At 34.9% G+C, this 27,649-nt stretch overlaps 3 protein-coding genes and 1 pseudogene across 3 annotated transcripts; 1 reads left to right on the forward strand and 3 right to left on the reverse strand.

Annotated features, from left to right (window-relative positions):
- Window positions 1-910: 910 nt before the first annotated feature.
- LOC147403911 (agamous-like MADS-box protein AGL62) lies at window positions 911-1,423 on the reverse strand. Its single transcript, XM_086437685.1, has one exon. The coding sequence runs from the start codon at window positions 1,421-1,423 to the stop codon at window positions 911-913; it is 513 nt and encodes a 170-aa protein (XP_086293811.1).
- A 7,858-nt stretch (window positions 1,424-9,281) lies between these two features.
- LOC147403912 (agamous-like MADS-box protein AGL62 pseudogene) lies at window positions 9,282-9,896 on the reverse strand (annotated as a pseudogene).
- A 3,473-nt stretch (window positions 9,897-13,369) lies between these two features.
- Window positions 13,370-14,620, reverse strand: LOC147403913 (uncharacterized). Its single transcript, XM_086437584.1, has one exon. It carries the CDS (start codon window positions 14,534-14,536, stop codon window positions 13,370-13,372), a length of 1,167 nt encoding a protein of 388 aa, XP_086293710.1. The 5' UTR covers window positions 14,537-14,620.
- A 5,866-nt stretch (window positions 14,621-20,486) lies between these two features.
- LOC147403914 (3'-5' exonuclease-like) lies at window positions 20,487-21,113 on the forward strand. Its single transcript, XM_086437585.1, has one exon. The coding sequence runs from the start codon at window positions 20,487-20,489 to the stop codon at window positions 21,111-21,113; it is 627 nt and encodes a 208-aa protein (XP_086293711.1).
- Window positions 21,114-27,649: the final 6,536 nt, after the last annotated feature.

Genomic DNA, 27,649 nt, shown 5'->3' on the forward strand with positions numbered 1-27,649 from the left:
CCAAAGCTTGGGTTGAAACTTATTCAGTGAGCAATTTTTGTTGTTGTTGTGATGACTGGCAATCAATGCCAAGCAAAGGAAGGCTGCAGCATCAAATGGAAGCCTTAGGGTTTACAAAAATACCCACACTAGGGAAGTCTTCAGTACACGTGAAGTCTTACTATTTGGTCAATCCAGGATTCAGTGAAAGCCCGGAATGGCTTTTCTGTATGCAAAAAATTATTGTTATTTGTTCTTGAGAATTTAATAGCTTACAAGATCAATTGCAATAAGGGCATACGGACCCTATCACACTATGTGAAAACTGAAAATTTTGACAAGAAAATTGGATGGGCCAAAGCCCACAGATTTTAGAAACCGAATTTCGATGGTTTAGAACTATCAATTTCTCTCATCCTCTATTAATTTGACGGTTTCGATCTGTCGAAAAATTAAATTGAGAATGAAAATTTTGATACCTTGATCAGTGAATTTTATGAAATTTGATAGTCTTGAACCATCAAATATAGGCTTTTTTCTCGTTGTGTCAAATCATGAGGATCATCCCCCTACCCAAACCAAATGGGAGGGAACAAAATTTTCCCACTTTAAGGGTTCAGATAAGGGATGGGAACACCAACTAAATCATTGGAAAAATGTTTTCGTTTCTCTTGTTAACAAAAGCCCCTTGGATAGATCTTGTTATTTGACATGTAAACTAACGGATCATTTGCTAAGGAGCGAATACCACAAATTAATTTTGGCCCCAGATGAAATAGTAAATTGATTACATATAATCATGATAGGACTTATAACATTTACTAAAGTTAATTTATTATTTTCCATTAATACCAAGATAATAAAAAAAAAAAAGAAAAAGAAAAAGAAAAGTAAAACCCTTAAACATTCAGAAGAACCTATCTTGAAGCCACTAGTAGAGAAGCTCATCGGTAGGTTTGGCTGCACTCCTCTTAACCTCTTCCAACGACATCTGTAATTTCTTGAGTTCAGCCAAGCTGAGATTCTCAATGGGTGCATTCCACCAGAACTGTTGTTCGCTAGCTTTGTTCATTTCCTTGAGCTTCTTCCCTCGTTTCTTCTCCTCTTCTAATTGATCATGTAGCCTATTGTGCTCTCTATTGAGGTCAAGAATACTAGCATTTTGATGAGATTGGATGACAGGAAAAAAATCTTCCTCAGATGGAGGAGATTCGTCATTAAGGAATCCATCTACAACGATGTCCACGGATGGGTGACCAAACGTAAACACTTTCCCTGCAGGAGAGAAGACAACAATTGCAGCCTCAGCATCACAAAGCGTACAAAGCTCGTTGGCCTTGTTGATGATACCAGCACGGCGTTTGGAGAATGCTACTTGTAATTTGTCCGACCTTGTGATTTTCTCTATTTCAATTTTCTTGCGACCTGTACCTTGTCTCACCATGATCTGAAAGAAATAGAAGAGAAACTTGAATTTGATAGAGAAGAAAGAAAATATGAATGTTGAGGGAGATGCATAGTTTGATGTCTTAATATATAGCATCCTTGAGGTTGTCGAAGATCTTATATTTTAGATTTGATTTTTGTTGGTTTCCATATATGTGTCTTTGTGTTAATTTCCATATTAATTAATTATTAGTGTGGGGAGCTGTGAAATATTTTGAAAATATAATTGTATTGGTTAGCATTTCAGAATACCTCGTTGGCCTTCATAATGATATTTAATTTCTTAATTTTGGAATGAGCCGTGCTACACATTCTACAATACTTACTACAGCAATGTAGAACCATTGATTTCCTGAACTGTATGGCACACGTATCTCCATAAAAACATCTATAGTTCTGTGCATGCCACGTCTGCAGTGTATCATTAATCATTTAATATTTTAGAATATGCCATATTTCTTCTTATCCAAGGTGTTTATGGTGATGGTGGTTATTTTTTCTGAAAGCGGTGGAAAAAAATATTTTAATATATATATAAGGAAATGTTAATGTTCAAGATCTTATGGGGATATTAGTATTATTCAACACTTTTTTTTTTTCCAGTAATACCTATTCTAATTTTATCTTTTAGTGAAAAGGACAAGGACATGTTAGTCTTTTATACAATAAATATATTTATTATGTCATTAATAAATGCATTGATTACCAAAACATTTATAAAAAAATAAATATTTAATTTGAAATACTTAAATGCTCACACCATTTATTATGTAAACAAATATTTATAGTATAAAAGACTAATACACCTTATATTATAAAAGACCACTACACCTCATGGTTTTTAAACTCGTCTGAGACCGAGACGTATCGTCCAAGTTAACTCCGTATCAGAGCTTAACGAGACTAAGTCACAAAGTCATTTTTTGACTGAGATTTACGAGTCACAGTTCAATTTATTGATTTGTCTCACGAGACGTATCATACGTATCGGAAAACTCGTCTGAGAAGACTCGGTATTGAAGTTGGACGAGATGAGACGAAATACCGAGTTTAAAAATCATGCTACACCTTTATCTTTTTCACTAAAAGACAAAATGAGATAGGATATTATTAAAAAAAAAAGTATTGGACAGTGATGACGTCTCTAAGAGGTCTTGGATGTTAGTATTCCCCATATATATATATATATATATATATATATATATATATATATATATATATATTTGGAATAGATGCATTCAGGGCATTTAGAGAACTCGATTAATCCTTGGGGCGCAGTATATATATATATATATATATATATATATATATATATATATGGGTCCCGTTCCCCACCCTAAGCTTTACCCTACACTTTAACAAACGTGTTTTGTCCTACATGGGTTAGAAGTTTTGGAATAGGCTTATTTTTAGTGAGGATGATCTCTATGGTGAGGAGATCATCCTCACCAAAAATCAGCCCATTCCAAAACTTCTAACCCTATAAAAAATGGTTTACAAAAATTGGACGGTCCACGATTTTTCAACTTGTAAACATGGGGTTAAAAATTTCAGAATGAGCTGATTTTTGGTGAGGATGATCTTCTAATCATAGAGATCATCCTCACCAAAAATCAGCCCATTCCAAAACTTCTAACCCATGTAGGACAAAACACGTTTGTTAAAGTGTAGGGTAAAGCTTAGGGTGCTGAACATTTCCCTATATATATATCTCTTCACCGTAGAAATGATCCTCACAAAAAATCAGCCTATTCCAAAACTTCTAACCCCATCAAAAGTGATTTACAAAAAAATTTTGGCACCAAACTTGGCAAACTTTAGGGCTGTCGAATCGCTCCCTGTATATATATATATAAGGTCCCGTTCAACAACAAACATTTTGGCAAAACATTTTTCAAAAGATGGGTTAGCAGTTTTGGAATGGGCTAATTTTTGGTGAGAATGATTTCTACGGTGAGGAGATCATCCTCACCAAAAATCAGCCCATTCCAAAACTTCTAGCCCCAGTTTACAAGTTGAAAAATCGTGGACCATCCATTTTTTGTAAACCATTTTTGATGGGTTAGAAGTTTTGGAATGGGCTGATTTTTGGTGAGGATGATCTCATCACCGTAGAGATCATCCTCACCAAAAATCAGCCCATTCCAAAACCTCTAACCCATGTTTTGAAAAATGTTTTGCCAAAATGTTTGGTGCTGAACATTTCCCATATATATATATATATATGGGTCCCGTTCGCCGCCCTTAGTTTTACCACACACTTTAACAAACGCGTTTTGTCTTACATGGGTTAGAAGTTTCGGAATGAGCTGATTTTTGGTGAGGATGATCTCTATAGTGAGGAGATCATCCTCACCAAAAATCAGCTCATTCCAAAACTTCTAACCCCATCAAAATGATTTACAAAAAATGGACGGTCCACGATTTTTCAACGTATAAACATGGGGCTAAACATTTCGGAATGGGCTGATTTTTGGGGAGGATGATCTTCTAATCATAGAGATAATCCTCACCAAAAATCAGCTCATTCCAAAACTTCTAACCCATGTAGGACAAAAAACGTTTGTTAAAGTGTGTGGTAAAACTTAGGGTGCTGAACATTTCCCTATATATATATATATATGGGAAATGTTCAGCACCCTAAGTTTTACCACACACTTTAACAAACGTTTTTTGTCCTACATGGGTTAGAAGTTTTGGAATGGGCTGATTTTTGGTGAGGATGATCTCTATGATTAGAAGATCATCCTCCCCAAAAATCAGCCCATTCCGAAATGTTTAGCCCCATGTTTACAAGTTGAAAAATTGTGGACCGTCCATTTTTTGTAAACCATTTTTGATGGGGTTAGAAGTTTTGGAATGAGCTGATTTTTGGTGAGGATGATCTCCTCACCATAGAGATCATCCTCACCAAAAATCAGCGCATTCCAAAACTTCTAACCCATGTAGGACAAAACGCGTTTGTTAAAGTGTGTGGTAAAACTTAGGGTGCTGAACGGGATCCTATATATATATATATAGGGAGCGGTTCAAGGACCATATGTAAAAACATATGAAAAAATAATGGTTTTTCAAAATATGGGTTCAAGATTTTGGATTGAGCTGATTTTTTGCAAGGATGGTCACTATGATGAGAAGATCATTCTCACAAAAAATCAGCTCAATCAGAAACTTCTAAATCAATCACAAGTGATTTACAAATTATTGATAAAAATTAGCAAAAAATCGACGGTCCACATTCTAAATCACTTTTAATGGGGTTAGAAGTTTCAGATTGGACTGATTTTTTTTCCGGATGATCTTCCCATCATAGAGATCATCCTCAAAAAATCAGCTCAATCTGAAACTTCTAACCCATATTTTGAAAATTTATTAATGTTACATTGTTTTTACGTATGTTTTCTTATATATCCCTTAAACCTGACCCATATATCTATGGGTCCCGTTCAGCGACAAACATTTTGGCAAAACATGGGTTAGAGGTTTTGGAATGGGCACATTTTTGGTGAGGATGATCTCTACGGTGAGGAGATCATCATCACCAAAAATCAGCCCATTCCAAAACTTCTAGCCCCAGTTTACAAGTTGAAAAATCGTGGACCGTCTATTTTTTGTAAACCATTTTTCATGGGGTTAGAAGTTTTGGAATGGGCTGATTTTTGGTGATGATGATCTCCTCACCGTAGAGATCATCCTCACCAGCCCATTCCAAAACCTCTAACCCATGTTTTGAAAAATGTTTTGCTAAAATGTTTGTTGCTGAACATTTCCTTTTATATATATATAGGGAGTGGTTCAGCAACCCCATTATGGTGCCACACATTTTTTGTAAATTACTTTTGATGGGGTTACAAGTTTTGAAATATGCTGATTTTTTGTGAGGATGATCTCTACGGTGAAGAGATCATTCTCACAAAAAATCAGCTTATTTTGAAACTTCTAACCCAAGTTTACAAGTTGAAGAATCGTGGACCATCCAATTTTTGTAAATCACTTTTGATGGGGTTAGAAGTTTTTGAATAGGCTGATTTTTGGTGATGATGATCTCCTCATCATAGAGATCATCCTTACAAAAAATCAGCTAATTCCAAAGCTTGTAACCCATGTTTTGAAAAATGTGTGGCACCAAAATGAGGCTGCTTATATATATATATATATATGGGGGCGGTTCAAGGGACATATGTAAAAACAATGGTTTTTCAAAGTATGTCTTAGAGGTTTTGGATTGAGCTGATTTTTTGCGATGATGGTCACTATGATGAGAAGATCATCATCACAAAAAATCAGCTCAATCTGAAACTTCTAAATCCATCAAAAGTGATTTACAAGTTATTGATAAAAATTGGCAAAAAGTAGACGGTTCACATTCTAAATCACTTTTAATGGGGTTAGAAGTTTCAGATTGGACTGATTTTTTTTCCGGATGATCTTCCCATCATAGAGATCATCCTCACAAAAAATCAGTTCAATCCTAAATTTCTAATCCATATTTTGAAAATTTATTAATGTTACATTGTTTTTTCATTTATATATATATATTTGGTATAGATGCGTTCAGGGCACTTAGAGAACTCGATTAATCCTTGGGGCGCATGCAATTCCCTCATTGCCATTTCAACCATAGCTTGATGCTTTGCCTCAAAAGTTGTTTGGGGCTTGGTAGTATTTTCATTTCCTTGGAATATATGCATTTATCCAAGGTATTGTTAGCAAGTTTCCCCCTCTTTATGGGCATTGATATGGTTTCATGGAATAACCAATGCGTCATCATGGTACAATATGCATGTAACATTAAAAAATATGTATTGCCAAAGTACATATTATCATGTGCATTTGTTATCTCAAGAATACAAAAAACTATATAAGTTCAAGACGACGATCAAGTTCGTAGAAGGTAGAAATTACTAAACATAAAATTCACACATATAAAGGATTTGTGCAACGAGTTAAAAAATGCAATAACTAATAAACTGAAGGTAATGCTTTATTCCCTCCCTCTTTCTACGTACATTGAATATTATTTCATAATTTGTATATTGGAGAGTATTTTGTAGAAAGATTTCCCAAACGGGATCAACTTTTGACGAAATTTCATTCCGGGTCACTATTCATTTGAATTCCAAAAATGTGATGGGTGATCTTGTAGGTTTTTCAAGTGACTATCTCGTAGTTATAAAGTAGTGAGATCACTAAATTTTTTTTTTAATGACAATCTCACTGGTTATAAAAGTGACAACAATCTTACAAGTTTACCACTGTAAGCAAGATTGACACTATATAACCTAGTGAGATTGTCACTTTGAAAAATCTGCGACCTTGCTCTTCCTTTTTTGGGAATTAAAATGAACATTTAGCTGAAATCGGAATTTCGTCTTATTTAGCTGACAAAATTGGGATTTACCCAATTTTGTAAGTTTTCTAACTAACGTTAGAAAGCCTATCGATCGTCACCTAGCTAGTATAGAGGGAGAATTGATCTCTCTCTCTCTCTCTCTCTAAGTTGTATGATGGATCATGTGACTTGATTATCCCTCAATGGAAATGACGAAGATAATGGTAAAGATCATCTGATTGAATGCATTAGAGAAGTTGAGGGAGATTGGAGAATAGTTGACAGATTTGAACAATGCAAGAGAACTTATGGCCAGAGTCGTGCTAGAGTGACAATAAAATTGATACCACTTTACACATAGCTGATATGGAGGTGCGCACATAGCCATAGATGCTTTTCACTCATAGCTCGATGGAAAATGACCATGGTTCAATACATACATCCACGTCAGCAATGTGTGAAGTGATGTCAATTTTAATGTCATGCATTTTCTCTTCAAGACATTTCAGTAAGAATATGGAACAATAAGAAAACTTCAAAAATCTGAAATTATAAATCCAAAGAACAAAATTGATATTCTTTGATAATGATTCAATCTCTATCAATAAGAGATTTTAGCCAACGGTTTTTTGCATGTTATTGGAATATTAATAAAATTTGTCAAAAAGCTTGGAGATCAGACCATCTTGAATTCTTTCGATTAACCTCTTTTTATTCTAGTTTTATCCATACAATCCATTGGGATGGTATCAAATACAAAATACGGACAAAAATAAAAAATGACTGGAACCCTAACCCTACTTGAAATATTCCACTGCACCCCAGCCATGTTTTCTCTTCATTTATCATTTAATATCAAATCCAAAGCTTTGGTTGAAACTTATGCAGTGAGCAATTTTTGTGTGATGACTGACAATCAATGCTAAGCAAAGGAAGAGTGCACCATCAATCTCGAGTGCTCAAGGATTGTGTAAAAATACCATTAAAAGAAATATTCACTTATTATTTTAGTGATGGAATCACATCTATAAATAAAGAGTCATATCCCTAATAACTTACTAATTCCACTCTTACTAAAATACTAATCAATTAATAATTCTACTTTTACTTAAATGCCAATGGAATCAATAATTAATCTATGCCTAAAATTCTAATTTAAATAAAAAACTAATTTCATAATGTCGAGTCCTAACGATGCCCCCTCTAAAAATCGACCATGTCCTCATGACGGAAAAGTAACTTCAATTGGGACATTTTTATCATCCACTCCATCTTGTCCTTTTAGTAAATATATTTGCATTTTCTTGCATCGATGACCTAGAGTAGTTCATTGCTATTATAACACAATCCTTTGTCCCGTTGAACTTTCAATCCATCGCTTGAAATTCATCGTGCGGGTGCCGTGATCATCTCATGTAGATTTTAGTGTGTGTTTGACCGTTGGTAACCAATCCCAACATTGGTCGATTTGCATGTCGAAGTTGTAATAGTTTATCTTCTTGTTGTCAAGCCAACATCATTGCCTCTTGTAATGTTGAAGGTTGAAACATCAACACTTCTTGCCCTATCTCGTTTCGAAGGCCTTGAATGAACGATCCTATCAAGACTCTATCTATCCAACCATCAACTCGATTGGAAATTTGCTCAAACTCTTCTTGGTAATTTTGTATAAATCCAGAACTTTATTGTAGCTTTGCCAACATTCCATCAAGATTCTCATAATCAATTGATCGAAAACAAACTACATTGGCTTTTGCCATTTTTTCCCACATAAAATCTGGGTTTGTATGACGATATCATTGAAACCAATTTGACGCAATTCCCTTCATATAGGAGGAAAGGAAAGTCTTTTCATTTTTGGCAATTTGATGGTAATAGAAAAATAACTATGCTTTATATATAAATTCCAATTGATTATTCCCATCAAAATAAGGGAAATCAATTCGAGCAAAGCGTGGCAGCAATTTTCCTTCAATTTGATCTTCATGAGGTCTTGGAACCATTCGATTAACATGTTCATCAACCTGATTTCCTACATTTGAGTTTCCTCCAACGACTTCAGTGGCTTGTACTTGAGGATTCGATAAGGGGGGTGATTGTTGAACCACCAATTTCTCCATAGCCTGTTGAATTGACCGTTCATTTTTAAGACCACTGATAAAGCTTGAAAATTTTAATTTTTTTTCTACATCATTAATAAAATGTTTTTTTTTTTTTTTTCTCTTTTTAACAAATGCCTCGTAAGTAAAAAAATTTTGTTTCTCTTTTTAACAAATTCCCCTTGGATAGATCTTGTTATTTGACAGGTAAACTAATGGATCATTTATAAAGGAGCGAATCACACAAGTTAGTTTTGGCCACTGATGAAATAGTAAAATGATTACATATAATCATTATAGGACTTGTAACATTTACTAAAGTTAATTTATTATTTCCCATTAATACCAAGATAATAAAAAAAAGAAAAAGAAAAGTAAAACCCTTAAACAGCCAGAAGAACCTATCTTGAAGCCACTAGTAGGGTTCAGCATTGACTAAACTCATAACCAAAACCAAAAGCCTGAGGAAGGTTGGAAGCATTAGTTCCATTTGTTTCCATAATAAAAGGATCAACCATCGCCCCCACAGCGGGCATAACCTCATCGGTAGGCTTGGCTACACTCCTCTTAACCTCTTCCAACGACATCTGTAATTTCTCGAGTTCAACCAAGTTGAGATTCTCGATGGGTGCATTCCACCAAAACTGTTGTTCGCTAGCTTTTTTCTTATCCTTGAGCTTCTTCCCTTGTTTCTTCTCCTCTTCTAATTGGTCATGTAGCCTATTGTGCTCTCTATTGAGGTCAAGAATACTAGTATTTCGGTCAGATTGGTCGACAGGAAAAAAATCTCCCTCAGATCGAAGAGATTCATCACTGAGGAATCGCTCTACAACGATGTCCACAGATGGGTGACCAAATGTAAATACCTTACTGGCAGGAGAGAAGACAACAATAGCAGCCTCGGCATCACAAAGCGTACAAAGCTCGTTGGCCTTGTTGATGATGCCAGTGCGGCGTTTGGAGAATGCTACTTGTAATTTTTCTGACCTTGTGATTTTCTCTATTTCGATTTTCTTGCGACCCGTACTTTTCTTCACCATGATCTGAAAGAAAAGGAAGAGAAACTTGAATTTGATAGAGAAGAAAGAAAAGATGAATGTTGAGGGAGATGCATAGGTTGATGTCTTAATATATAGCATCCTTGAGGTTGTCTAAGAACTTATATTTTAGATTTGATTTTTGTAGGTTTCCATAGATGTGTATTTGTGTTAATTTCCATATTAATTTATTAGTGTGGGGAGCTGTGAAATATAATTCTATTTGTTAGCATTTCAGACTACCTGGTCGGCCTTCATAATGATATTTAATTTCTTAATTTTGGAATGAGCCGTGCTACACATCCTACAATACTTACTACAGCATTGTAGAACCATTGATGTCCTGAAGTGTATGACACTGGTATCTCGATAAAAAAATCTATGGTTCTGTGCACACCACCACGCCAGCACAGTGCTGGGGGCAGGGTAGTAGGAAGTCAATGTAACATTGATCATTTAATATTTTAGAATATGCCAACTTTCTTCTTATCCGAGGTGTTTATGGTAGTCGTGGTGGTTTTTTTTTTCAAAGCGGTGGAAATTTTTTTCCGAAACTTCATGAAGACGTTAGCATTGTCCAACATTATTATATTCTAATAATACCCCTCATAATTTTATTTTTTAGTGAAAATGACAAGGGTATATTAGTGTTTTACATAATAAATACATTTATTATGTTATCAATAAATGCATTTATTTTGTTAACATTGATTGTCAAAAGATTTACTACAAAAAATATATTTAATTCAAAATACTTAAACGCTTATATCATTTATTATGTAAATAAACATTTATTATGTAAAAGACTAATACACCATTGTCTTTTTCACTAAAAGACAAAATGTGGATGTATATTATTAAAAAATGAATAAAGTGGACAATGCTAACATCTTATGAGGTATTGGTTGTTAGCATTCGCCAACATATATTGAACAGAGGCATTCAGGCCTTTTAGAGCACTCGACTAATCCTCGGGCACATGTAGTCCACTCTGCATTTCAACCATAGTTTGATGTTTTGCCTCAAAAGTTGTTTGGGGCATGTTGGTATTTTCATTTCCTTGGAATATATGCATTTATCCATGGTATTGTTAAAGTTTCCTCAAGAATATGGAACAAAATTATTTAATTTCAAGTTCATAAAAGGTAGAATTTTACTAGACATAAAGTTACACATACAACAAATTTGCACAATAAGTTAAAAAAAATGCATAAACTAACTCAACGTGATGCTTTATTCACTCTTTTTCTACATACATTGAATATTATTTCATAATTTGCATATTGGAGAGAATTTTGTAGAGAGATTTCCCAAAACGTGATCAACTATGGACTAAATTCCCATTCTAGTTCACTACTTATTTTAATTCCAAAAACATAAAGAGTGATATTGCAAGTTTTTCAAGTGACTATCTCGCAACTATACAGTAGTGAGATCTCTGAGATATATATTCAAAATGAAAACCTCGCAATTTCACTACTTTTTAGTGAGATTGTCACTACATAAACAAACGACATTGGCACTTTGAAAAAAATATCAGTAATCTTGCTACTTTATAGGAACGAGGTAGTCATTTTGAAAAATCAATCTTACAGTTCAATTTTTAGGAATTAAAAGGAACATTTAGCCAAAATCGAAATTTTATCATATTCAGCTCACGAAATGGTATTTACCCAATTTTGTTAGTTCACCAATGGCCCGTTATAAGAAAGCCCATCGATCATCACCTAGTAGTAGAGGAAGAATTGATGTTTCTCTCTTTCTCTCTCATATAGGTGTATGATGGATCGTGTGACTTGATTATCTCTCTTTGCAAAATTATGAAGATAAAGGTAATGATCATCAGATTGAATGCATTTGTGAAGTTGAGGGAGATGGATAATGATTGACAGATATGAAGAATGCAAGAAAACTTACCGCAATTATCCTGATATAGGTGAAACTCCCAAAACTTCCCTCTAATTCTTAGGCATATATGGTGTGAAGCTCCATTAGAAATCCATTATATATGGATGAAGTAACGGCTAGTAGAGCAAGACATCTAAAGTAAGAAGATGCATGGTATAATACAAAAACTTGAAAGTCTGAAATTACTAATCCAAAGAACAAAATTGATATTCTTTGATACTTATTTGATCTCTATCAATAGAGATTGTAGCCAACATTTTTGTCATATTATTGGAATGAATAAAATCTCTCAAAAAGCCTGGAGATCAGACCATCTCGAATTCTTTCTATTAAGCTCCTTTTATTATATTTTTATTTATACAATCCATTGGGATTGTATCAGATACAAAAATCCAGACCAAGATTAGAAAATAATTGAAACCTTAACCCTACTTGAAATATTCAAGTTATGGACTAATGGAGAATGGTTGACAGATTTGAAGAATGCAAGAGATCTTAATTATTGCAATTATTCTTATATAGGTGAAACTCCCAAAACTTCCCCTCTAATTCTTAGGCATGGTGTGAAGCTCCATTAGAAATCCATTACAAATGGATGAAGTAACGGCTAGTAGATCAAGATATCTCAAGTAAGAAGATGGTACAATACGAAACAAAGATCAAAATTGATATTCTTCGATACTTATTCGATCTCTGTCAATAAAGATGGTAGTCAACATTTTTGTCATATTATTGGAACTAATAAAATCGCTCATAAAGCTTGGAGATCAGACCATCTCGAATTCTTTCCATTAAGCTCCTTTTATTTTATTTTTATTTATACAATCCATTGGGATCGTATCAGACACAAAAATCCAGACCAAGATTAAAAAATAACTGAAACCCTAACCCTACTTGAAATGTTCCATTGTACCCCAGCCATGTTTTTTCTTCATTTACTGAATTTCACGAGTTGTTTATGACAAGTAAAATTAAAATTAAATAGCCATTTTTTTTTTTTACTTTGGTCCAAGGATCTTTTTTCCCCTTTTGGTAATGTTTTTCTCTTGGGAAATTAATTTTTACAGGATCTCTTGGAAAATGCTATCCATCAAACAGATGGTTGGGATAAAGGGGGAAAACACCACAGACTTCCTAGTTATCACCATAGCTTACTAGGGATTAAAACTGACTTTTCTAGGGGTAACTTTTGCTTGGAATAAGATCTTCTCCTTGCACATCACCAACCTATCAAATCACGTGGATTCTGCCAAAGAGAATACAAACTTTCTCAAATCAAACATGGTTTGGAAGACAAGGATGAGAACACTAACTAAATCATTGGTAAACTGTTTTTCTTCCTCTTTTCAACACAAGCCCCTGTATTAATTGACATATAAACTAATGGATCATTTGCAAGGAAGCCTGTCATACAAGTTTCCACATACCATGAAAATTACAAATAACTATGGGACGACTTAATTATAAAATTGTTCCAATAAACACCAAGACAATGAACAACAGATTCTGTAATTCCACCCATAAAAAAATAAAAACAAGAGAACCTATCCTAAAATCCACTAGTAGGTTCAGAGAGAGCCAAAGTCCAAATCAAAATCAAAATTAAAATCCTGAAGAAGGTTGTTGGAAGCATTAGTTTGATTGACAGGAGGATTAATTTGATTATTAGGAGGAGGATCAACCTGTGGCGTTCCATCCGATGAAGATCCATTCATCAGCCTATTGGCAGGTTTGTCAACCGCGCTCTTCTTAAGCTGTTCCATCGACATCCGTAGTTTCTCGAGTTCATCCAAGCTAAGAGTCTCAATGGGTGCATTCCACCAATACTGTTCCTCACAAGCTTTGTTCTTCTTTTTGAGCTCCACCCTTTTCTTCTTCTCGGCTTCCAATTGGTCAAGTAACTCTGAGTACTGTCCATTAAGCTCAGGCACGCTGGCACTTTGGTGAGATTCGGCAGAGGGGAGTACGTTGTTATCCACAGGTGGAGTTTCTTTAGGGAGGAACCGATCAACGACAGTGTCCACAGAAGGCACGCTGGCACTTTGGTGAGATTCGGCAGAGGGGAGTACGTTGTTATCCACAGGTGGAGTTTCTTTAGGGAGGAACCGATCGACGACAGTGTCCACAGAAGGCACGCTGGCACTTTGGTGAGATTCGGCAGAGGGGAGTATGTTGTCGTTCGCAGGTGGAGTTTCTTTAGGGAGGAACCGATCGACGACAATGTCCACAGAAGGCACGCTGGCACTTTGGTGAGATTCGGCAGAGGGGAGTACGTTGTTGTCCACAGGTAGAGTTTCTTTAGGGAGGAACCGATCGACGACACTGTCCACAGAAGGCACGCTGGCACTTTGGTGAGATTCGGCAGAGGGGAGTACGTTGTTGTCCACAGGTAGAGTTTCTTTAGGGAGGAACTGATCGACGACAATGTCCACAGAAGGCACGCTGGCACTTTGGTGAGATTCAGCAGAGGGGAGTACGTTGTTGTCCGCAGGTGGAGTTTCTTTAGGGAGGAACCGATCAATGACAGTGTCCACAGAAGGATGTCCGAAGGTGAAAGCCTTTCCAGCAGGAGAGAAAACAATCAAAGCAGTCTCAGCATCACAAAGCGTGCAGATCTCGTTGGCCTTCTTGAAGAGGCCAGCACGACGTTTGGAGAATGTTGCATGTAAGTAGTCATCCCTCCTAATCTTCTCGATCTCAATTTTCTTTTTACCCGTCCCGCTTTTCTTCATCATGCTCTGAAAGAAATGGGACAGAAACTTGAATTTGATGGAGAAGAAAGCAAAGATGAATGTTGAGGGGATGCATGGGTTGAGATCTTAATATATAGCCTGCTTAAGGCCAAGTGGGAGGGGATCCTATGTAGTACTTTTTTCCTTGTAGGACCCTCCAGTGTTTTTAAACGATTGAGATAGTCACATTGACAAGACAGTAAAATCTCTCCATCTAAATTTAAGAGTTTGGTGACCGTCCATTTTCAAAACCTTTGATCAGACTTAAATTCTTCCTTTTTTAATATATACTTTTCTAAAATCTGATCTAGGTCACGAAACCTAAAGGACTGAGGTATTATTTTTTTAAAACGTGGTGCTATCTCCATTGTAGAGAAAGTGTTACATGGAACTACCAGAAAAAAGTGCTACACAGGATCCGCTCCCTCCTCGAGTTGTCCAGCATCCTCATATTTATATTTTTGGTTAGTTTTTGTAGATTTGTATTTGTGTTAATTAGCTCATTAATTATGAGTATGGGGAGTGGTGAAATACATTAAAAATATGAATTTTATTGGTTGGCATTTCAGTCTACCTAATTTGCCTTCATAATGATTTTGACTAATGATAAAATCAAGCGTTAAAACATACGCTGTCTGACACGGCTGATGTGGCAAGTGCATAGAACCATAGATCTTCTTCCTTGTGTATCCCAAAGAAAAAGATCTATGGTTCTGTGCAGTTGCCACGTCAGTTGCGTATGTTTTAGCACATCATTTCACCACTCTAATGAATATTTTTACTTAATTTTAGAGTGTGACAACTTTCTTCTTTTACATGCTTTTTTTTTTTCTCTCAAAGTGGTGGAAACAAAATATACTGGAAATTTTAGAAAAATGAATTAATCTCGTATTTGGTAAGAGTCCAATGTTAAGGTTCTCGGCTTAGGGACGATGGCTAGTATATATGATGATAATACTTAAATTACGACAAACAACTGGTGTGTATATATATATCGGGATGGTTCATGGGACAATAATCGTGACAAAATCTATGACAATGGTTTTTAATAAACCACTTAGAGATCATCCTCATTAAAAATCAGCCCATTCCGAAACTTCTAACCCAATTAAAAGTGCTTTACAAAAAAAATTGATGATCCACGATTCTTCAACTTGTAAATTTGGGTTATTAGAAGTTTTGTCACAAGGTAAAGCAAGTCTGTCACAATTTAATAAGTTAAAGATACTTAAATTACTACAAGAATCAAGTTAGAGAAAAAAAAATTCCAGAATGCGATTACACTGCCTTCAAAACCGATTTTATGTATGAGTTGGTGGAAGTTAGTACTGCTTTTAAGCTCGGTAAGTTGGTGAATCAAGTGGCACATTTTAAGGTGCATTATACAACTTAATAAGAATTGTATGAATGAAAAATTAGATGGTGATTAATACTTGGAATTTTCAATTATCATATATCTGCAAGTTGAAGGTTCTAAAAGCAAAGAGAAAAACCCAAATGAACACGAATTGAAGTAGTGAAAACGGAATTCAAATACACTTTCATAAACAAATGATGTGCCTCTAAATGTATATAATTGACATGGATGAACTGGATTAATTCAACTGACCCAAATCTTTGGGATAAGGCTTCGATGATGATATGAAGACGACTTGCAACTTGCAGTTGTTATGGAAAATTTTTATGGCGGTACGTTTTCCTCTTCAACTGAACATTTTCCAGTGGAGACTTTATTGAAGCTGCGTATTGGTGTTTTGGCGAAGGTTCAAACAATTAGGCAGAGTTCAGGGCTCTCTTGGCTGCGTTGAATCATTTCAGATTGCTCAATACAAAGGTGGTGATTGAATCAGATTCAGTATTTCTAGTTAAAGCTCTTAAAGGTGGAAGAGTTCCTTGGCACCTTGAGACCTGGCTTCATTGTATATGATGTTCTTGCTAATTTTGCTGCTCAAACATTGTCTTTGTTGGATTTTCTTGTGTGGCCAATCTCTCTATAATTATAAATAAATAAATAAATAAAAGACATTTTGGGGAGATAAATTGGACCTCCCATATTTCAGATTTGTGCTCTAGGGGTCATTCCCTTTTAATTCTTCCTTCTTTTAATGAAATATCTGCTCTTTAGCAAAACAAAATATTATTCATCCTTTTCATTATTTTTAGCATCTGAAATTTTGTTGAATTTTTGGAATTAAATATTGGAATTGACACAGTAAAAGATGGATCATTGTTTATGTTTGAGAACTTTTTTTTTTTTTTTTTAATTTTAAATCAAAATCCTTATATAAATTTATGAAAATAAAATTACCAATGAAGATTTCTTCATATTTTGGAAAATAGAATGGTCATTGCCTTCCCATCATTATAGTTGTTACTTATAGTTCTGGAAGCTCTGCAGGGAACATTTTTTCATTTAGACCTCAAGATTAGGCCATGTAACCTTCGAGATATATGAACTATCTCGGTCGCTTGCAATTTCAATATTAGCTAAGTATTTGCATATTATAATCCAATGCTTAAGTTAGCTCTAGAGCGCATATATAAGTATTAACATACTTAACTAGTGTATCTTCTTCCTTTTTTCCATTCGATTCTATGTAGTCTTTCTTGCTTTGGTACCCCTTATCATCCCATCTTCTACGTAGTCAAGTATCGAATTTATAATCATGTCAATGTGTATACACATGCAACTGAATTTTCAACCACATGTAAAACATACTTAAAACCATGGAATTGGCTGAGCTGTGGAGGACGCTAAGTATACATATTATCAAACTCCAAACATCCCTCATATTTCACCATGTGAGGATACTTAATGGCCCTAATGTAGGCTTGAGTGTTGAAACTAGTGCCTGCAAGGTATATGAGACATGTAACAAGTTTCAACTTTTGGTTTGAGATTTGCTAGGGATCCCTCATATTTCATTATGTGTAGTTGGTTACAGTTCTTGGAAGTTCTCTCCCCTTCTAAATACCAAGGTTCCAAATCCATGATGAGAAACGCTCAAATCCAATGATAGAAATCATCACCTTTGAGGTTTGTATGATAAGATTACCACTACGTGAAAACTGGAAAATTCTGACAGAAACAATTGATGGGCGCCCACGAATTTTAGAAACTGAATTTTGACGGTCTAGGACCATCAAAATTCTTGATGTTCTCAGATTTGATGGCTCAGAGCTGATGAATTTCTCGCATCCTTCATTAATTTGATAGTTTTGGCTTGTCGAAATTTTTTTTTTTGACGGTAATTCGACCTCTTGATTTGTCAAATGTGGATTTTTTTCACATTGTGTACTATGCTCCAAAGCAATCTTAAATTCTGTAGGCATCTCCATCACGAAGGATTTTAGAGGATAGACCTGTCCCAATGATTTAATTTTGGAAAATGCTGAAATGACATAAAGGGAGACACAAAGGTGACAAAAATGATGTGGTGGCGCACACATAATCGTAGATGCTTTTACTGGTATCTCACGGAAACACATCTATGGTAATGTGCGCGACTCCCCATCATTTTGTTATTTTTGTGTCTCCGTTTGAGTCACCCCAGCACAGACTGTTTTTTCCCCTAGCCAGCAATTAGTCACGTTTGGATGAAAGCGTAGTGTTGTTTCAATTACACTAAAGCTAGGACACTTTCCATTGAATATTAGTGGTATTATAAAAAAAAGTTTTGGTGTGAAAATACATTTATAAATATTTAATAATTTTTATTTTTCTGGGTGATTTAATCCCTCAACATTTTGGTCAATATTAGAGATATCACTGTATGTATTTGACAACTGATGACATGCCCCTTTGACTGAAGTCTTTTTTGCATGGTAACCCCTTGCTGGTTTGATAAAAATATAAAAATAAAAGTACGGACTGAGGAGTCTTCATTCCATGACCTAGGTTCCAAATGTGTTGAACCCACGTTCACCTCGCGTTGTAACTCCTTGCCGGCCTGGCAAAAAAATAAAAATAAAAATAAAAATAAAATAAAATTATTTTTGGTAGACATTGAAGATGAGATTCAATAGGTTAAAAGTGATTCTCTTTATAAGAGTAACATCAAGGGTTATTGCTAAAGGTTTCTCTTAATCTCTTAGACAAAATGCATGTCACAGGTAGACATGCTTTCAATTTATTTATTTATTTATTTTTTTAAGTATCTCTAATCTTCATAAAAAAAATATATATATACACGTAGGGCTTTTATTCTTTTAATTTTTGGAAGGAAAATGTTGAAGTAACATTGTAATTAGAGTAATGCTGGGGTGACACAGCCTGTACCATCACCCACTTAATAAGTCAGCTACCACGTCATTAAGTGAAATTAAAAAAAAAAAAAAAAAACAGTGTCTTCACCGGTTCTCCTCTTCTCTCCCTGTTTGAATAGAGTCAAAATAAATTTTCACAATATTTTCATCATTTCTAATAAAGTTGTGTTATTTTCATATTTGTAGAAATATTTCACTAAATTTTCAAATTGGGGATGTTCCAAAAGTAAATTGGAATCAAAATTTAATAAATTGATGATTAAGAGGTAGAATCAAAACTATTTTATTCTCTAGTCCAACTTGTAAGATGATGTTGAAGGAAACTTTAATCTAAGATGGGTTCTAAACCACATATAGAGATCTTTTGTAAAATATCAATTCTTAGATAGGTGTTTCAGCTGTATTTGTAAAAATAGTTAGAAGCAATCTTGATACTATGAGTCAACACTCTAACTAGATTGATTTCCAAGTACTAGACATGGATTCAACCTCATTAATTTTAAATGTGATCTCCAACTAGCTTCTTCCTTTTCAACTCAAATCTCCTTGTATACTATCTGTCAAATTAGCAACCCGATTTTCATCACAGCTTTGCATATAGAAGGATCTTCTTGAACTAGACTTATCTAACTTAGAGAGAGAAAGAGAGAGTCAACTGATCGTGCACAGTTGAGAGAACCGTTGCAAGAAACAAGGAGGAAGATAAGAAGACTTAACAAGGTGGAAGAGGAAAAGACGCTGATTTTTTTTTTTAATTTCACTTAATGACGTGGCCTGTCCGCTCTCAGGTTGGGCAGTAAGGGTCGGAGAAGGGCAATCACTCATTCTTAAAATCAGCATTCTTAAGACCAAAGAGTCGGGCGGAAAAGGGGGGAAAGCTCTCCGTTCCTGGTTCTCCTGTAGCTGGATTCTCCGGAACCGCAAGAATCCTTAGAATGGGATTCCAACTCAGCACCTTTTGAGATTTTGAGAAGAGCTGACTCATTAAGTGGGTGATGTGGCTTAGTATTCACGTAAGAACTATGAGAATCACAGTGTCCAGGCTGTGTCACCCCAGTATTACTCTTGTAATTAACATCATTTGAAACATTGCTGACATGGATGTGTCTGTAGAATCATAAATGCTTTTCATCGAAAGTAATCGATTTATGGTAATGAAAAATACTTTTCTTACCAATTTAGTAAGATTTGAAATCTTACTAAGAGTAGTTGGCTCACATGGATTACATTGGCAATGAACGTCACAACATTCTAGATTTCACGAAAAAACTCAGATTAAATAATAATAATAAGAAGTATGTTTTGAACTTAATTTAAGATATTGCAGATGGATGACTAGACTATCAAACTCCCAAAACATAGAATTAAACTTTTATAGTTAAAAATAATGTTTTTTTTGAAAGATTTTAAAATTTCATCCTGCACAAAATTGTAGCATTGGATCACGTTTTTGGAAGTCAAGGTGTAAACTCACAATGCTTAGCAAGATTTGAAATCTTACTAAACTAGTCAGGCTAGACTGACTCAATGGACTTAAATTACTGACACACATGAGGAAGGAATATTCACAGGGTACCTATCCATTACTCTCTCTCTCTCTATCTTTTTCTCTGACAGAAAACAGTTCTCTCTCTCTCTCTCTCTCTCAAGAAAACGGTCTTGTAAACAAACAAAACCGGAAACCACCATGGCTGCCATTCTTCAATACTCCTTTTATACCCATCAAGTCTACGATGTAAACTTCAATGGCGACCACATCAAAACAATCGTCACCAACAGTGGTTCCATCGTCCAAGAATGGATCGAAGAAATTGAAAGAAGCCATCGTGATAGACTTCATATACTCATCGTTGGTCTCGACGTCAAATGGCGTCCAGCTGTTGATCAAAACAACAGAAACCCTGTGGCCATTTTACAACTTTGCGTTGGCCGCAGATGCCTAATCTTCCAACTTCTCCACGGCGATGAAATTCCCAAATCCCTTGTTGGTTTCCTTTACGACGAAGAATATACATTTGTTGGAGTTGGGATCCAAGACGATGTCGACAAGCTTTTACGTGATTACAACTTGGAGGTCTACCATATCATCGATCTTCGATATAGAGCTGCAATGGAGTTGGGTAGAAGGGAACTTATAAATTCAGGTTTAAAAAGATTGGCTTGGGAGGTTCTTGGGATTGAGATGGAGAAGCCTAGAAGTATTTCAATGAGTAGATGGGATTCTGAGTGGCTTAGTGATACGCAGGTAGAGTATGCTTGCCTTGATGCGTTTATCTCTTTCGAAATCGGAAGGATTTTGATGTCGAAGACTTAAGGGGGTTGTGTCCTATAAATTCGTAGATGGGTTTGGATGTTCAACTAGCTAGGGTTTGAATTGAATGCTTGGGTTTGTGTTTCTTCACGATCTTGATTTTCTCTGCTTTTCTTTCATTGGTATATTTTATTTGAGATGTTTCATGCTGTTGGTTTTGGAGGGTTGTTGAATGGATATTGTTTTTTTTTTTTTTCCATCTGTAAGCTGAGAGGTTAAAATGGATATATTGTTTGTTTGGTATATTTTGGAGTTTTAGCAATCTTGAATGTTTGTGTTTCTTTATAACCCTAATCAACCTTAAATCACATGAAATACGAAGACCCTATGCCTTCGAGAAGGATACCTTTAGGTAGTCTTGTCTTGTTTTTCAAAGTTTGCCACCATACTTCGAAATAAATAGCAGAGAAACTTGGATTTGATATAAAGAAGAAAGCAAAACGTACTCATGCTGAGGTCTTAAAACTTTTTTTTTTTTTTTCTTCTTCTTCTTCTAATCAAGGGCCTGAAAGAATATAAGGTATTTTAGAAATAGCGCTTGTTAAATTAGTACTATTAGGTTTACTCTCTTGCCAAATGCAACATTAGGTTTACGCCCCTTGACCATAAATCAAGTTCCTTGCTCTTGATGATTTAACAGTTAATTTTTTTTTTAAGTTTTTATTTTGTAATTTAAGTATTTGAAGTGTGAAAAAAAATCAAGATTTTACCATTAAATCATCAAGAAGACGCAACAATAGAGGGCAAATTTAATCTTGCATTTTGAAGGGGGTAAACTTAAGATTATAGGGATATTTCTAAAACACCTAAGAATATATTAACAAGAAGAGAAAGGGGAAAGCCAAAGTTACAAACTTCTAAAGTTTGGAAGATCCATCAAGTCTTTAAAAAAATACTCACCAAAAACGAAAAAAGAAAAAAATGAGACTATTAGAGGACCACCTATCTACATGGACTGCATGTCCATGTGGCACCCAAAAACAAAATTGAATGCCACACGGATGTAAAGCATAATATTTTATGTACTCCCCACAAAGAAATTGAATAAAGACATCATTTTACCATGGGATTTAAAATTAAAAATTGGGATGAAAGGTGGCCTTCCATTTTCAAAGTCAAGATTTTGTCTAAAAGGAATTTATTTTTTCTTTCGATTTTTTTTTTTTCAAACCTAATCCAGAACGTAAATCCAAAAGGCTGAGGTGTCATTTCAACTAATATGGAAGATCACATGGCCCAAATGAGGACTTCAGTCCAAGTTCTACATGGCCTCCACTACGTGAAAACTAGAAAATTCGACAGAAAAAAAATTGACGGACCAAGGCCCTCGAATTTTAGAAACTAAATTTTGACGGTCTAGGACCGTCGAAATTCTTGATGTGTTCCCAGATTTGATAGCTTAGAGCTATTGTATTTCTCTCATCCTTCATTAATTTGACAATTTCAGTCCATTGAAAAAAAAAATTTGATAATGAAAAATTTGACGTCAATTTGACCTCTTGGTCCGTCAAATTTTATGAAATTTGACAGCCCAAGGCTGTCAAATTTGGGCTTTTTTCACATTGTGCCCTCGATCCATGCAATAAAGAAATCGTGATGGCTGAGCTATCATTTCGACCGAGGTATAATTTAAAACTACCTTAATTAACTCTCTTGCTTGGCGATATTTACTTAATTTTAGAATACTGTCACTTTCTTCTTCTCCCTCCTTTAATGTGCTTTTCTAAGCGGCAATAACAAAATTTTTGAAAATTATTAGAAATGTGATGGTGATATTCAAATTACTCAAAGAATCAATTAAAAAAAATTGTCCGGAATACATACTACATGATCTCAATACATATATTAGTGGTGGATGGAATTTGATATTGGTTTTAAGTCCAGCAAGTTGGCTGCTCAAAAATGGTACATGATATAACATAATAAGAATGGCATGAATTGAAAAATTAGACGTTAATACTTGCAAGTTGTAATTGTTTCACCAAGTGGAACATGGCAATTAAATTCAGATGGCTCTTTGAGAAGAATGTTTTAGGGCAAAGGTGCAATTATCAAAGGTTCATATGGTAAGGGGGTGGTGGCTTATGCTAGTGGAGTGAAAGGGATGACTGTTATTTATTTATTGATAAAAGGGATGACTGTTCTTATAACAAAAACCACAAGAACAGTCACAATGTGAAAAAAGCTCATATTCAACAGTCCAAGGCCGTCGAGTTTCATAAAATTTGATGGATCATGTGTCAAATATTTTCTTCTGACAGGTCAACATCATCAAATTAATGGAGGATGGGAGAAATTCGACAGCTCTAAGCCTCCGAATCTAGGGAACATCACAAATTACAATGGCCCCAGGCCATCAAATTTTGATTTCTATAATTCATAGGCTTTGGCCGGTCGAATTTTCCTTTAGAATTTTTCAATTTTCATGTAGTGAGTCCAACGGTATGTTTGTAGACAATAACACTATGACTTTAAATTCAATGATATTGTTTGTAGATAATCCAAAGCAAAGATTCAGGGCCCATTCCATTGAACTGTGTTCATTTCTGATTACGCATCCACCATGCGATTGTTATGGTTTGTGGAGTTTTATGTTACTAGTCCGTAGGAGTACTGTTAATCAATACAATTGTTAGGAGTATCTATAACAACTTTCTATGGAGAAATATTGTAATTTTTCTTTTGGCCTTTGAAAACATATAGTGGAATCGATGCGGCTCCGTAGATTTTCCTAGGGATAAGGTTTTCCATGTAAATCTTGTGCTGTGGTTGATTTTCCTTGTTTATTTCTTTTTTGTTCATTTTCTTCAAGGCACTGCACAACCACCACGTGATTGTTAATAGTTTATGGAGTCTTATGTTACTAGTCAATAAATAGGTACTATGTACTTTTAATCAATACATCTTTGTAGTATTTATATCTGATAAATTTGGGGGTTCTATTCAAAACCAATTGGCAATGAGTAGAGAGGCCTAGGAGTTTATAATTAAGGAGAGAGACAAGGCAATAAGTGTCCGATGTGGGACTAAACTCAACATGCCCCCACAAGCGTGGGCTAGATCGGGCCAAAGCACATGGAGATACAGATTGGGTGACGTGGAGGAGAGCAAAGCCCGGTCTAAATGTTCGATGTGGGACTAAACTCAACATGCCCCTACACGTGTGGCCTAGATTGGGCCAAGGCACGTGGAGATACGGACTGGATGACGTGGAGGAGAGCAAATCCCGTTCTAATACCATGAAAAATTTAGGAGTCCAACCCAAAATCAATTGGCAATGAGTGGAGAGACCCAAGACCTTTATAAGGAGAGAAACAAGGCAATGAGTGTTTGATGTGTGAACTAGGTGATGTGTGGGTTGGACTTGGCCAAAGCACTTAGATATTGAACTAGGTGACGTGCAGGAAAGAAAGGCCCACTTTGATACCATGATAAATTTGGGGGTCTAATTCAAAACCAATTGACAATGAGTAGAGAGGCTCCAGAGCTTATAAAGAGAGAGACAATGCAATGAGTGTCTTATGTGGGACTAAACTTAACATAACCCCGCACGTGTGGGCCAGATTAGGCCAAAACACGTGGAGATATGGATTGGGTAACACGGAAGAGAAAAAAGTCTGCTCTGATACCATAATAAACTTGAGGGTCAAACTCAAAATCAATTGACAATGAATGGAGAAATTCAGGAGCTTATAAGGAGAGAAAGAAGGCAATGAGTGTCCAATGTGAGACTGAGCTCAACAATAACAACTTTCTATATTGCTTATAAAAAAAAAAACTTCCTATGGGAAGAATGTTGTATTTTTTGTTGTTGTCGTCCTTTCAACATATATAGTGGAATAGATGCGGCTTGGTAGCTTTTCACCTGGTTAAGGTTTTTCATGTAAATCTTGTTTGTGGTTGATTTTTCTTGTTCATTCTCTTCAATTATTTCCTACCCAAGTTACATATCCATGACAAGACATGTTTAATCCACCAAAACCCTCCTGGCTACACTAATGATAAAGAAGAACACGAGCTATTAAACCCAATCTCTAGTAGACATGTTTACAAAGAATGCTACCCAACACGGATGCATTGGTCAATCAAGCCTCAAAGGAAAAAACAATTCAAATTTTCGATTATGAGGTCAAACTACCTATTTAGGAAAGAATTTATTTGAGGGATATTTTATGGATGTTTGCCTAATATAATTCAACATGCTTGCTTTGTAAAGAAAATTTAGTTTAAAATGTCATATTTGAATACAACGTGCTATTTAGGGATGATTAAAATTATATATCATTTATTTTTTATGGTTGAATTATTTTTCCTGACCTGGATACATAATTGGGTTTGTGGGTGTGTAGTTATATCTTATGACATCGTGAACCAATGAAAGGCCTCCACCTAGCTACTAACGCATAAAAAGACTAAGTAGATAAGATATATGCTGCAGTATTAAAGTTGGAGAATTGCTCAGAGGAGTGATTTTAAGCTGAGACATCCACATGTCAATCCAACCAATTGAGTCCTAAAAAGTACAAAGCCTAAGTGACACATGGCAAAAGATATCCTAAAATCTTTTATAGTTATACTCCCATATAAATTAGGAAGAGGCCAACTTAAAAAAGAATTGTAAGCTAACACTAAAAGGAGAAGATGATGATCAAAAGTTTTCTTATCTAAGCAAGATATACGATATCTAGAAGATTTTCATAAGGGAAGTTACCAATCATTTAGGATTCTTCAAATCTATAAATAAGGAAATCAACACACAATTAAGGGACTTTTTGATTCGTTCTCTAACTAAGTATTTCTTTGTCTTCTTGCAGGAGTCAAGAAGGAGATTTTTATCGAGATACAAGTCTTGGGGGTCAGGAAATTCGTTTTACCTATGGAATTCATAGGCATATACATCTAGCTATGATTAAAACTAAATTAAACTCTCCAAATCTGTTAAGGACACAACATGAAAAATTAGACGAAGTTCAATGTAAATGGCTGGAAAGTTACTAGTGAAAATATGGTAGAAAATATATATTATATATGGGTCAGGTTCAACAACCAACGTTAGGGAGCCAATGCATTTTTCCTACATGGCTTAAAGATTTGGATTAGACTAATTTTTTTTATAGATGATCTCTATGATGAGGAGATCATACTCACAAAAAAAAAAAAAAAATCAATCAAATCTAAAACTTCTAACCCCATCAAAAGTGTTTTAGAATTGTGGATCGTCTATTTTTTACCGATAATTTGTAAATCACTTTTGATGGATTTAAAATTTTCATATTGGGCTGATTATTTTGAATATGATGTCCTCACCATAGATCCTCACAAAAAAAATCAGCTCATTTCGAAACTTTTAAGTCATAAAAGACAAATTTTGACTTCCAATGTAAACTCCCTAACATTGGCTGACAAACGCCACCCTATATATATAAGGTGGCATTCTTTTGACAAAATCCTAAACAACATTCTAGACAAAGTATTTTGTCTTATATGTGCTAAAAATTTCATAATGAGCTGACTTTTTGTGAGGATGATCTCTATAATGAGAAAATCATCCTCACAAAAAATCAGCAAATTCTGAAATTTCTAACCTTAGTTTATAAGATGAAGAAACGTGAACCGTTAATTTTACCGTTAGTTTGTAACCACTTTTCATGGGGTTAAAAGTTTCAGAATTAACTGATTTTTTTATGAGGATGATCTACTGACTATAGAGATTACCCTCACAAAAAACCATTCCATTCCGAAATATTTTGGCCATATAAGACAAAACTTTGTCTAGAATGTTGGCTAGGATTTTATGTATTGATTTCTTATGGAAAGAGAGAACAATTTTGAAATAATTCTTGATTTTCAAATTGAATGTAACAAAAAAATATTATCTAAAATTAATGGTTGAGCAAATATTACCAAATCCCAATTGGAACTTTGGGTTTTTCTCTTGAACCCCCGTGTGTGCGCATGAGCTCACCCACTACTTCTATCAATTTTAAAATTACTAGAAGTACAACTATTTAAGGATTGCAAATCAATTCTTTTCCTTGTCGATGTGGGACTAAAATTACATTAGGCAAAATTCAATACTAACAACTAAAGCTTAAAGCAATTAAGTAAAAAGCATAAAACAAAAAAAGAAAAGTTAGGATTGGTTTATGCTATGGTTTAAAGATTGGTTTACCCTATGGTTTAAACCCATTGAATATTAAAGGGTTTTCAAATTCAACCATCTAAAGCATTGAATATATTTTTCAAAACAAGGGTTAGAAGTTTTGGAATGAGTTGATTTTTTGTGAGGATAATCTTTATGATGAAAAGATCATTCTCACCAAAAATCAGCTCATTCCGAAATTTCTAACCCTAATTTTCAAGTTGAAGAATTGTGGACCGTCTGATTTTTTATAAATCACTTTTGATAGGGTTGGAAGTTTCAGAACAGTTTGATTTTTTGTGAGGATGATCTCCTCGTCATAAAAATCATCTTCACAAAAAATCAGTCAATTCCAAAACTTCTAACCCATGTTTTGAAAAATGTTTGGCACAACGTT

This window comes from Akebia trifoliata, chromosome 4 (genome assembly GCF_017979445.1).
Source record: "Akebia trifoliata isolate Shusen 1 chromosome 4, ASM1797944v1, whole genome shotgun sequence".
Lineage (NCBI taxonomy): Eukaryota > Viridiplantae > Streptophyta > Magnoliopsida > Ranunculales > Lardizabalaceae > Akebia > Akebia trifoliata.